At 36.1% G+C, this 13,629-nt stretch overlaps 1 protein-coding gene across 4 annotated transcripts in view; it reads right to left on the bottom strand.

The window, feature by feature from the left end:
- Positions 1–13,629, bottom strand: part of CDK17 (cyclin dependent kinase 17) — an 88,761-nt gene that overhangs the window by 43,807 nt on the left and 31,325 nt on the right. For 3 of the 4 annotated variants that reach the window (XM_041474417.1, XM_041474419.1, XM_041474418.1), the window contains exons 2-3: positions 9,450–9,598; positions 4,852–4,890 (exon numbers count right to left, since the gene is read on the bottom strand). In XM_041474417.1, the coding sequence (XP_041330351.1) occupies positions 4,852–4,890; positions 9,450–9,567 (157 nt within the window). In that variant the 5' untranslated portion in view covers positions 9,568–9,598. The remainder of the gene's footprint in view (positions 1–4,851; positions 4,891–9,449; positions 9,599–13,629) is intronic. The other variant, XM_041474420.1, reaches the window with a different exon arrangement.

Genomic DNA, 13,629 nt, shown 5'->3' with positions numbered 1-13,629 from the left:
CACCTCCTTCAGCACAAGAGTGAAAAAGCCAGCCATGGCAGGTTGCATACTGCACACAGAATGATTCTTCTGTGGAAAGTCCCCGCCACAGGATGCTAAAACTACCCAAACTTGCAAGAGTAAAAGGGAGACTGAACAAGCAATCTGCTCAGGGTTACTAACCACACAGAGACTTGCCTAGTTCAGTAAGTCTCTGAGCTAGAAACTGATACAGTACACTGGGGAAATGATGCTGTACTTTGTACTTGTCCTCAAATGTCATCCTCAGAGACTGGAGAACAGACAGGCAGAACTCCAGCTGTCCTTACAGCACAAGACTTCTGCAGCACCTGGGCACTTCTCTTGTGTTGGCTGTCACTGGCACAACCACTCCAGTAAGGGTCTTATTAACTGTTTATGTCCAGCTCTCTTTCCTCACCCTACTCTATAATGCATAGCTCCAAACTGATATGGAAAACAAGCTGAAACAGAGACTTCTCTTAGTGGTTCTTCTTAAACTGTATTTTGTCAGCTGTTATTATATTCTCTTCTTATTTTGGCTACAACATCATGTAATCTTAGACTCATCTTCCAAGGAATACCATTTCAACGCTTTCATTTCTTAGGCAGCCTACTAAGCTATCATGCAAATCTATTCTTTAAGTGTGAAAGAAGTTAAAAAACATTCTCAATGAGAATATTTGTTAATATACTAATGTACAGGATGCCAGTTTTCTTTTCATTGTCCCTGAACAATTCTTGCAATAGACACCCTTTAAAAAAGAACATCCACATATCCACATTAGTTTTATATCTACAAAAATGCACACCCCTTATTTTAAATGCCACGTCCATTTTATCTTGCTTAAGTGTGCACCTTCAGCAAGGGTTAAAATTGAGCAATGGTGACTGTGCACTCTTGTACTACTTGATGTTCAAGTTTGGTGAGTGCTAAGCTAACTCTTTATACAACTTGGATAATTTTCTTGTACTTCTCACATTCTGTCGTTCAAACCTTCATTGCTATTGCCATAACCCAAAATAAATACAACAGCAGTGTTCAAAGAAAGTACTGTTCAAAATACAATCAGCCTGGCTTAATAATGGTTGAAGAGTTGCTAGATCATTAAATGTTTTGGAATACACACACCTTTTTTAAGAAAACATTGTACCCCGTGAGGTACCACTGCTTTACTAAGTTTGAAATAATGCCAACACCACTGCTAACAAACATACAAAAACAGAAAACAACTCAAATGAACCACTGAAATAATTCAATTGTGAAGTGGCATAAATATATGTTTCAATGTAAGTGGAACTGATTTTTTCTTACTTCATAATAATGAAACCTGGCAGAGTCAAGTAGAACAGCAGTGTATATAACCAAGAAACCTGTCCAAGGAATTAACTACACCCAACAATTTTATAAAGATGCCTCCTCTTTTCCCTTTAACTGCAATTTAAATTAACCAAAAACCTTGACCTGAAATTATTACTGAGTTAAGCAATTTTTCAATTAATCCACAATGTTTCTTTTCCTCATCCATCTATGATAATAAAGACCCACACTACCACTTTCTTTCCTGTGCTGGATTTACTTAACTGGATTTACTTAAGCTGAGCTCCAGAGAGCCTGCAGAATTGCCTGGCATTTCTTTGCACAGCTTCAGCAACTGACATACTGTCACACGTCAGTCAGCTGGTGGATTAAAGAGAGAAAGTGTTTTCATTAGGAATGTAAATGCATTTTAAAACACTTCTTATGAATATATATTATCACATACTCAACTAAGTCTTTCTTTTTTTATGGCCCATGAGTATCACTACTATGTGACAAAGAGACCAAGCTGTTTTTCAGATTTCACTGCCTAAATTTTGCAATGGTATTTTCTTACACTAGCTTTAATAAAGAATTATATTACCAGCCATACAAGGTGACATTTTCCCTTAAATCAAACATGACAGAGCTGAGTATGTCTGCAAAAAAATGTTTGATTCCACAATCACTATCCATTCTGGACATGTAAAGCATATAAATATGTATTTTAAATTCACATAAATAAAGTTAAAATACACATGTGGAGATTTTCTAATCAAAGTAAGAGATACTGGAGACTTAGCATGTATGATTACTGATTTTGGTACAGAATGGGGATTGAATTCAGGCATGTTCCATACTCTAAGTAAGAATGAATCTTTGTGCCTGCCACAAGTCACTGCTTCTACCAAAAATGTGGATCAAGGTTCTTCTCCCTGCCCCCCAACAAGAAAGTAATGTAATTTTGGTTTAGGTTTTTGAACTAGATCACTATGGGGTATATAGAGCACAGCTGCTGGCAGAAGGATGAAGCAGAACCTCACTTGACACTTTTAGCTGTAACTTGACTTTGGACTGGCTCAAGTGCAACAAAATCTCACTAAGTGTCTCGAGAATCCACTACTGGATTTTATAGGACAGGACTCAATGCACTTTCTTTCCATCACCTTGACCTCACTCTTGCTCCAGAAAACTTCCAAGGGTTTTTGTTTTTTTTTTTTAAATAATTTCCAATTTGATAGGGAACGGAAAAGTGTAAAAATCTACACATGTGAAATTCAATATTCATTCTCTGAACAGCTTTGCATTCATGAAGCTTTCAATGCATCATCACAATCTCTTAAAACTATTTAGGTAGGCTCCTCAAACGCTACTGTCATGTAACTTACTCATATTTCAGCATCATCTACTACACATTCCTTTACCTGATCTGAATGTTAGGCTCTGCTAATGATTATTCAGTTTTTACATAATAAAACCTGATTTTTTTTGGACTTGAAATATAAAATATTTTGAACAAACTGCTGAAGAAACTGTTGTCAAGAAGCCCTTTTTTTCTTTAAAAGATCTAGAATGTAAGTAGGGGAATTTCTGATATTATAGAATTGGCATGCTGCATGGTATAATATTTAATTACACTGTTGTAAGGCAGTCAGACCCACTCAGTAAAATTAGTTGATTGCAGGTGACAGCTTCCATAGAAGCTACATTTAAATAACCCAAAGCAGCAATATGCTTGCTATATATGTACTCTCCAGGAGCTGGATGAGGAACACTACAAATACTGTGTATTTATAGATTATTTTACAGGGTTGTTTCCTTGGATTCTGTTATGTGATACCCAGGAAAATATTAAGTCACTCTAAAAACAGAGCACCCACTCAATACCATTTAAACCAGTATTTTTCATTAAACAAAAAGATGAAATTATCAAACTATTGAATATTACAATTTAAAAACTTGGCAAAACTTCAAGGGATTACTCCCATTGCTCAAATTAATCCATTTGAGTACAGCAGTCATTCCAGAACAAAAGTTCTTCACCTGCACAACAGAAAGGACAGAAATTTTTCTGCCTGCTTGAACTACAAAAACAAACTACAAATACGCAAGGCAAAGAATGAGATCAAGACATCTAAAAAACATTATAGAAAGCCTTTCAAAGTTACTTCATGCAAAGTGAGGTTTTGCCTTCAGTCTGGGTATGAAAACAATAAAGATCACAATCAAGTGAAATATATTCAAAACCAAAACCCTGCCTTGAAGATTTATTTATTTCATACTGCTCAGAAGATAATTCTCAGATAATATTTTTGGTCATCAGAACCTACACTGGAACGTAAGCATGGTAGTTCTGTACCTCAAATCATATTAGGCATAACACACCATCAGTTTAAAACTGTAACTGCAAAAGGCATCACACTACACCAAATCCTTCAGGAAAATGTTTCAACTACAATTTAATTCAATGCAAGTCAATACCACAGCCAAGATACAAGTACCCCTGGCCTCTATCCTTGCATTCACACAGACAACTCCCAATGCAAACATCTGTGAGACCAGGCTGCCAACCAAACGAGAGAACAGAGGATCTGGCTCCTTTTTGCCCTACTTTCAGAAACAGTGTTGCCTAGTTATCTGTATTTTACTTTTCTGTACTTAACGACTCCACCTGAATAGCATTTGAAAAACATCTCTGCATATTCATCAGTGAGCCTACACTAACAGGAATCTGGTGTATTTAGAGAGTCCACTTCTGCGTCTAAACATTATGTTCCCTGCCAAACTTGTATTCTCCTTCTAAGGAAACATTTATGAGTGGACAAAGCCCCCACACAGCCCTCCAAGACTATGGGTCTCTGCAGCATGCTTTCAGGCACTGAATTTTCATGCTCATTTCACTTTATAAGCACTTCCACATATGAACAGAGCCTCTAGGTATTGTGGGAAGAAGCAAATTAAAACAGAAGGGAAGAAAGAACACTATGTTGTGCAGCATACGTGGGATGGAGAAACCATACTGAACAGTAATAACAAAAAAGGATGCAGACCACAGCACAGAAGGGTACATACAGACTATAATCAAAACATTGCCAGTACAGTGTAAGGGACAGTACAAGGATCAGCGTTTAGCTGTGACAGCTACCAATTACTCACAGTAATCTGTAGCTCTTAGAATGAGCTCTAGCAGTTCGGGACATTTCTTCTCCCTCTACCCACCCACATCTTCATACTGATACTTTCCTCCAACATCAACAGAGAAATTTTACCAATTTATTACCAGTAAGCATTTCTGTGCTCATATTTTCAATTCAAGAACACTGTCTTGAAAATATGTTGCAACACACTGTTTTCCTTCCACACTCAAGGAATTACACATAGCAGATGGAATGGGAATTTCTCAGCTCTGTTGAAGATGACATGAAATGATTAAAACTACAAAGGCATTTGGATGTTCTGAGACAGTATCGCGATGTGTTAATTTTTATAAACATTTATCCTTCTTATCAGAGTATTAACTAGTCATTAATGCCTTAAACCTAAAAAACACTTACGCACTTTACCGTAGCTGATCCTTCCATTATTACTCACACCTGTAAAATTACAAAAAAATTATGCAAGTGTTCATGAGACTGGATCCTATGATCACATCACTGAGCTAAAAGAGACCAAATGGAGATAAGTATTATTTTACAAATTCATGTAGCCATTTCTATCAGAACGTCACCTTTTTTTATTATGCACATGTGTATTTATCTGTACCAAAAAAACCAACAAAGTAGAATGCTTTCCAAGTTACTTGCAAATTAATGCAAGAGCTGTGGCTGTATTTTGGAATGCGTCTTGCAATTATTCTTAAAAGCATGCTTGGAGCTTGTGATAGTGCATTTCATAATATTAGCCAATACAGCCACATTTTTTGCTTTCACTAGAGATCATATGCGTTTGAAGTATTAGCATAAATTTTACACTTAATTAGGCATTAAATATGCATGATTTGGATGTTACTTCTAGCCAAATTTCATTAGTATGCCATTGCCAAAGAAAAATTGCATGGGCAAATTTAGTTGTCAACTCCTACAAATTGCCATTTAATATTGTTAATATTAATTGCAATACATATATTAAGGTAAAATCTAGAATTAAAAAAGCAAGCATTGTTAATGAAAAATAATAAAAATAAACAACAAATCCACCTAATTGGTTTTACATGTTGAAACACCAGAGACGAAGAAAAGCTTTTGTCCTTAGATGAAAGACTAGCCCGAAGTATACTTCACACAGTCCACAGTTCATAAGGCTTCAGATATATTATTAGGTATTTCACTGGTCCCTCTATTTTTATGGTTTATGACCTGATTTGGCAGTGCTTACTCACCCAGAAGCCAATTATGATGAACATAATTTGTATGAAAGATTAAATTATATACAGGTTTCTGGTCACTAAATAATTTGATTGTGTTCCAAAAAACCCAATTCCAATGGTTATTCCATATTCAGTGCAACAGCTCTGTGCTACTGCATTGAACAATATGGGTTGAGCCCTGCTAATCCCATTTTGCTGCTCATGGATGAGTGATGCATACTGAGATTGTACTGACATCACACGATGAAGGAGGCTGTGTATTAAATGAGGCTGCATACAAAAGGGGAGCTGATTCAGTGGCACCAATGCACTGCAAAGACATCAAAAGTTATGGATCTATTTTTATGGCTGTGAACTACAAATGGGACAATTTGTTCTGCATTAGGAGTACTGTTCTTTGAGTCTTGAAACAACCCACTCAAAGCTGGAGCTAATGACAAGGTGGGCCTCTGGATGGGAGCTAGAGTTAACTTGAAATCACAGGCAATTGTTTTGGAAGAAAAAACATTTGGCAGGGGGCTGAACAACACAGGTTCTTGCAAAAAGGTGACCATAAGGAAAGGTCCCTAATACTATGTACAAGTGATCTACATCTGGAATGGCAGTGCTGAACTGCAACTCATAATAAAGATTTTTACAGAATATATCTATATATATATATAAGTCTATATACTTATTTGTATCCATTTTCATATATATAAGTATTTCACAGGATATAAATCAGATGGAGGGAAGTCTGGATTCTAGGTCAGAACACATGTGGTTTTCTATGGACATGGTCTCTATGATCTCCATAACCCAGTAACACAGCTGTTTCCCAGGAAGGAAAAAAACTAACATGTATAAAATAATAACCCTCAGCAAACACAGCCATCAGCATGGAATGACAGGAGACAAGATGAGCGATTTGCTAGAAAGGAAAATTTAAAACAAAAGAATTGGACAATAACAATGGAATTAAATTCTGCTGTAAAGGCCTTCGGTGTTCAGGATCTAGTCTTGCCTTCTGACCCGAAATGTACAGTTTCAATCCCCTTCAACTCTTACTTCCCAAGTTCATCATGTAATGTTTGAAAATAAAGCATATATGAAGAACCACTTTCTGAAGATTATTTGTATCCTTGACTCTGACTCTCCGTAGATTAATGTACTGGCATGCCTTTGATTTACTAGACAGTGCTTTTTAAGTTTCTTTAGGAACAGATTCAAAGCCTTTTAACTGGGCACATTTGTTTCTCTGTTCCACAGGGTAAAGGAGCTGTTTATTCTTAAAAGCAGAACTAAGGAGATGGTTACTCCTGCCTCCTGAGATCAGCACCACCACAGTAAAGGATGCACTTTCAAGATCTTAATGCAGCTATCACTTATAAAATATTCTTCAAGAGACTACATCCTCTCATGTGTCTCAGTTGGGTAATTACAGTTAGTGCGGGCTTTTTAGAACCGTGATTTTGTAAGACGCCAATGAAAACCTTTCTCATTAAAGCACTCCTTTGTAAGCAAATTTTTTAAAATGCCCACTGAAAGATTTTTTCCGGGCAATGCTCTTTACTAAACTGATCTTTCACCAAAAGAGAAAAATAATTTCTTGGCTGTTTTTTCAACAATCATTGTTACCCAAAGCCCAATCCCTGTGGTCTGTCTGAAAAATACTCTTTCCAAAATATCTTCATCTGTGGGAAAGCCAGAGCATCCTTTAGAAAAGCAAGACTAGCTAGAGCAACAAGCATTTTCCAACCCTACTTTCTAAGAAAAGTAGGGTTGGAAAGGAAAAACAAAGGACAACAAAAATCCACAATGTAGTATCCTGTTCACATCTGCAAGATCAAAGATAGAACAAGTACTAATAACTGCATTCTGGAAAAATCTGAAAAAAGGTAGCAAGTGTAAGTAAAACTTTTTTTAATGACATGAAATGATGAGTTAAAGATTAGGCATAGCAAAGTACAGTTTATATTCTTTGTCTTCTTTCAAGAGGTTCTACAACACCTTGAGTGTATCCAAGAAGACTGTACTAAGGCATCAACAATGTTCTGCATGTATAAGCATAGCATGTATCATTATCATAATTTTAAAATGCAAGATTCCCTTTGGCCAATGAATTACCATGGAAAGTAAAATAAAAAGAGCACTAAAAGTAACTTGCAATTAGGAACATTTTCTTGAATTGTATTTTTTACTTATTTTAACACTTTAATCTACTGACAAGATAAGCTCATCACAGTTTGGTGACAAGCATGCAGACATACAACATTACTCTTTGGGATTATATTACAAGATAAATATTACAAGCTGCAAATGGTTTTATAGATGGTTTAAGATGGCATAAGCTCATGCTTCTGTAAACAAGATATTGTGTTCTCTGTCCCTCGAGTTGACACACATGGTCCAGTTTAAGGTAAAATCCTTTTATTCTTCCTGGATTCAGTTTCAATGAATCAATTCAGCAACCCAGTTCAGTACACTCACTGATGCTGGTAAAAATTTTTTTATGCTCATTTCTCAGCGTGAAAGTAACATTCTTTGCACTTATTTACATAATGAAATCAATCTTGCAGAAGTATACACAGGTCTGAAAAAATATGCATCAGCAACAAAGGCGAATACAAGTGAAATCATGTGGGACAAGCTCAGTGTCTCAAAAACGACTTAAGAGATATCAGTGCAAAAATACTGCAATTGTTGCTGCAGAGTAGACCTGTTACATCAACATACAAAAAGTTGTAATAAACCTTGTCTCCCAAATTACTAGGCATGGCCCATATTAAAAACAGGACAACAGCAATGAATATACCACAGATTAAAGGTAAAAATGAAAAATGTTATTAGCTTTGTTTTGCCAAAGGTAAATTCTGCTTCCAAAATCTTGGTATGCAGTGTACCTTGAACAGAGTTTTAAAAATCTGCAGGGCAAATTCCATTGTCTCTACCTCTGCTCAAATTTCCTGGCCCTGTCAGTTTTCAATGGGAAAATTCAGAATCCTTTATTGTTGTGAAGTGGGGCAAAAATAAAATTCGGATCTCTTGATAAACAAAAAAATCTTAGATACCAGCAAAGCAAAAAATAACACTAATCAGCACTGAAGATGAAATATGACTTAAATGCTGCAGCCTGGGAAACAGAACAAGCAACAAAACCTCTTCCACTCATTACTACTGCAGATTGCGTCCAAAAGCGGCATCGTCACTAACGTGGACTTTACAGAAGCCAACACATTTATGGGATCAGCCAAAGACTTATGTAAGAATACAGAGACAAGCTGGTTATCCTGAATGTTTCTAGTTACCCTCATATTGGTGAAGAGAAGTACTTCTGAGAGACAAGAACAGATGACAGAATTTAGACTACTGCACTGCATCACCAATGTAAGGTAAACAGTTTTATATGAAATGCTTAAGCAATTAGTCAATAGTATTACTAAATGATTTTGAGAAGAGACTGAATTTGAAGCCATATGAAGCTGATGTGAGACCCACGAAATCCATACAATGGATTTCAATATACTGCAAGAGCATCTATAAGCCTTGGTGCACATGACATAAAAAGATAAATTTAGGTAGCTTTCAATAAATGCATAACAGCTCAATACCAAAGCAAACCAAACCAATATGTAATACCATATCAACCTGTTGAAAGAACTAGGATAGTGGAATATAAGAAAAAAAAAAAGTTAAGGAGAAAATCCCTGGAAATGTGAAAATTGAAATAAACCCCAGCATTGCTCACTTGAGTATCAGAGCCTGACAAAATTCTTGCATTTTCTACAAAGTGAAAGACATGCTTACCGTTATCTTTGCTGCTGTTTTCTTCAATTGTCATTTGTTCTGCTAGCTCAGACAGCGATTCATCAATGGTCTGGCTTCCTCGCAAGGTTAAGGAAAGTCTTCTCTTAAATTTTTTCATTCTATCGATATTGAGTCTGGCTTAAGGAAGCCTGAAAACAAAAATAAATAACAAAAAGTGAGAAAAAATTAGTTAATCAGAAAATGAAGTTTAACTGACTGACATAAAAACGCAGGAAGGCTTGCAGAAAACTTGGACAATATGCAAGTTATACTTAAAACAACATCCTTGAAGCAAGATTACTTTATTGGACTGAAGATGAATGCTTTGAGAGGTTGATGTCCATACACTTTTGCATTTTTTATTTTTATTTGGATAAAAAAGAACCTTTGGGTTTGTTTGGGTTTAAAAAAAACCAACCAACAAACAGCTAACTTCATAACCAATTTTACAGTCCAATAATAAAGGAAACATTCATCTGAAAATTAGATCAGTGTGTGCTCTGTGGCCTCCTCCACAGTGTCTTTCACAAATCCCACTAAGCAGAAGGACACTAACCTTTTCTCTTTTTCAGCCAAATTTTTTTATTATGAAAGCTTACTAAATTCCTCTATATTTTACCCTTTTCACAAACAGAAGAAGGGGACAATGCTGAAAGTCTTAAACACAAAAGAAGTTCTCAATCCCATCCCACCTAGAGAAGTAGGACAGCCAGGGTGTGTTAACAATGGCTAGAATGGATGTTTCTGTTGAGAGCCAAGCAGTAGGATGGAACTAGGAACAAAGCAGAAGGCACTTTGTCCCTGGAGAGTTGTAAGCAACAAACCATAACAACAAAGGTCCAGGTCAATAAACATGCCACAAGTCTGAGCTGTTAAGTGAACTTTGTGGTGTGCCATACGTGTGCCCTTGCGTAACAGTTCTCCTTACTCTTTCCTTACTCCATATGGACAGTTCACCCTTGATGTTATTTCTCAATAACTTGTTCATCTGCTCATAGACTCCAAGAATCACATATGCAGTGTTCAACACAAGCACAGCATACTGAAGTCTGAAACGCTCACATATTTTCCCCACTCCCATGAGCTTCTTTGCCTTCCAAAATTCATAATTCACACACAAAGTCAAATTTTCCTTAATGTTCTCATTTAAACAGAAAAATGCAACAAGTAGTACGCCAAAGATCCACATTTAATAACAAATTGTGAATACAATTTTATATTGACAGCATCCCATTCAGCATACACATTTCAACAAACTTTTTTTTAAGCTGCTTCATAATAAAAAGGAGAACAAATTGGTAGAACAAATCTGAAAGTGGCTGCTGGTGGTAGCAGAAAGCTTACATAGGCTAAACTTTCACAAGATTAGATTGTTTAGGACAGCAAGTAACACATTAGGGGTGGATAAAAGAAGACCTTTGGGATACGAGCTCCAAAGTCTGAGACGAACAGTAAAATCACTGGCAAAGCAACAGCTGCATCCAAGGGGAAAGAGGTGGATTACAAAACAGGTTAACTAACATCTTAGACAATCACAGCTACTATAAAGCAGAATTAGTCAGGCACTAGGTAGAGATACATAGGAAATAAAATATACTGCTGTAGATACAGTTAAGCCAGCAGTGTCTAAATTGCCCCTTTAATGCATTGCTGTATGCGCAATAAATCCACACCTGAGTATGAATAATTTTACTCTCTCTAAGTCAAAAGCAAGATATTCTTATTGTTAAGAAACTGCAGTCAGATAGCAATCCAAAGGGAACTTTTCCTGTTCAGAACCAGGCTACAAAGATCTTACTTGAAACAGTTTTATTCCTGCATTCAAACTCCTTCAAAAGACACTGCCCATGTTTCTGCAAAAAGGCCAATTTTGTACAAAAATTGGAAGGACACATCATTTATGTGTAGTTTTACTCAGTTCTCCCATGATGTTTTTTGAAACCTGCATCTTCCTACATGTGTTATTCTCAAAAAAAGGATACATGCAATTTTTAGCTATGTAATGCCCTAAAGCTAGCTGACAGCACAACAATTTCTTTCCAATTTTCCACTTGGGCAGTAACTGAAAAAACAGGTGCCTTTAAATGGAAACAGGCTGTTCCTGGCTTTTGATCCTGCAAGCACTTAAACCTACACAATTTTTTAATCAAAAAGAAGGTCTACTGCTGAAGAATATTACATATAAATTATCAGATATATGGATTAGAAAATCCAGGAAACATTCTAAATCTCAAGCTATTAAAAAAAATCTCAAAGTATTTTGTTAACTATAATTACAACATTTCTGCTGTTATGGCACACTTTCATAGAATAATGAAGTACCATTTCTGCTAACATTCAGAATTAATCCATGGCTTGATTCTCAAATAATTTAACAGTAAAAAGGAATAAGGAGTGGGAATCCACATGTGACGGAATGTTTTCTTCTACTGAAATGTATGTCAGTTTTTTAAAGGAAAAGATGCTCACCCATATGAAACCAAATCTTTCTCCCTTAAGGCACCAGTATTCTTGCTAGTTCAGAATTGAAAAGAAAAAAAAAAAAGGGGAAGTACTGACTACTATCTAGCACTTAGAAATGTCCTCTTTTCAACTTCTTTATTCTCATGGCCAAAGTTGCAGAACCTGCTCAATCTTGCAAGTTTAAGACAAGACATCAGGGAACAGAGCTTTGAAAATATGATCCGTACAATCCAAAACTAACACTGTTTCTCTAAAATTACAGCACTTTCACAGAAAAGTCCAAATTGTCTCATACTCATTTTCACTTTCAGTTAATAGCAGATGCAAACTTCTTATCTCCCTTTAACAGTAAATCTAGTTTAAATCCAAAATGAAGTTACTTGATTAGTAATATACATGTAGAAGCAATGTTTCCCCAAATTCTTAATGACTGTGAAAAGAATACAGTTATTCCTATATTTAGTTCTAGAACAGCACCCACAGGCTTGACTATTCTCTACTCTGAGTAAGTCATACCCAAATCAAGTATTTCAGATGTCACAGTAGATAGATGCATACACTTGAATACAACTAATGCAAATTCTAGTCTTCTGCAGACAGAATGAGGACACGCAATCTGATATGACACTATCTGATACAACCTACAAAAGCTGGCAGAGACATATTTGTTCAATCCTTATACTGATATGAAATAAAGGAAGCAACACTATATTAAAGGAACTGCTGCTTCTTACAAACAATCTGCAGTCTAACCCTGAAAAAACTGTTCTATTTGTCTTTAAAAGTAATGTAGGTTAATCCTTGAAAACAATGCTAAAATCTACCTCTTCTATTTTCCAACATTCACAGTCATTAACTCAGTTCACTTCACTAGTCTTAAACCCGTCTTGAACCCAACACCTTTCAAAAGTGATCTTTATAATACAGTTCTAAAAACAATCTCAGTTTTTTAAAATGATCCAGGTAAGATTAGATTTGTGCAGGTGTGTTTTGGTTCACTTTCTCTGATTCACACCAATCCTTCCCACGATGCCTGAAGGACAGCACTTCTCATTTAGCACATACATATGTTCACAATACCCAAGCTGTACTGCAGACAGACATGAAAGCACTTTGCTTCCAAAGCAGTAACTCAGCTACATTCTGCACTCATACAGTCACCAAAACTCAGAGGTCTTACAGTGCCAATGGCTAAGATTCTCAAAAGCCCTTCCAGCTCCTTCAATTTCCCAGACTCTTTGTTTCTTGGAAGATAAAAAAGTAATGCATTAAGATCATCATACACAATTACTATGTGTTCTTAATCCTTGTAATTCAGTTAAAATTTTCAAAACCAATAAAGCTATTTAACACTTAAATTTCAGTCAGTTTATTTCACAAGGGCCACAAATACCCAAAAGCTCACTAAGATTTTGGTGTTTCAAAGCCCTTTTGAAATCAAAGGGAACCTGTCCTTCAACTTCAATTAGCTTTGGATCAGTCTAAGTGCTGACTCTTCTTTTTCCTAAGTTATATTGCATTGAGGTCCATCTACATAGAGATTAAGCATTTTAAAATTACTTTTCCACTTAGATAGACACTGAAGCTGCAGCCAGACTGTTTTTACAGGCTGCTTTACAAGACAAAGGGTATTTTCCAAACATCTAAAGGCAGTTCTTGTTCTGGAAAACTCACCTCTAAGACAGCAGCTGAAGTGGGAGGAAATGAGAGGATCAGA

This window comes from Pyrgilauda ruficollis, unplaced genomic scaffold (genome assembly GCF_017590135.1).
Source record: "Pyrgilauda ruficollis isolate IOZ18807 unplaced genomic scaffold, ASM1759013v1 scaffold32, whole genome shotgun sequence".
Lineage (NCBI taxonomy): Eukaryota > Metazoa > Chordata > Aves > Passeriformes > Passeridae > Pyrgilauda > Pyrgilauda ruficollis.
Note: the sequence above shows the minus strand (reverse complement) of the source record. Positions and strands in the feature narration are given on the sequence as shown.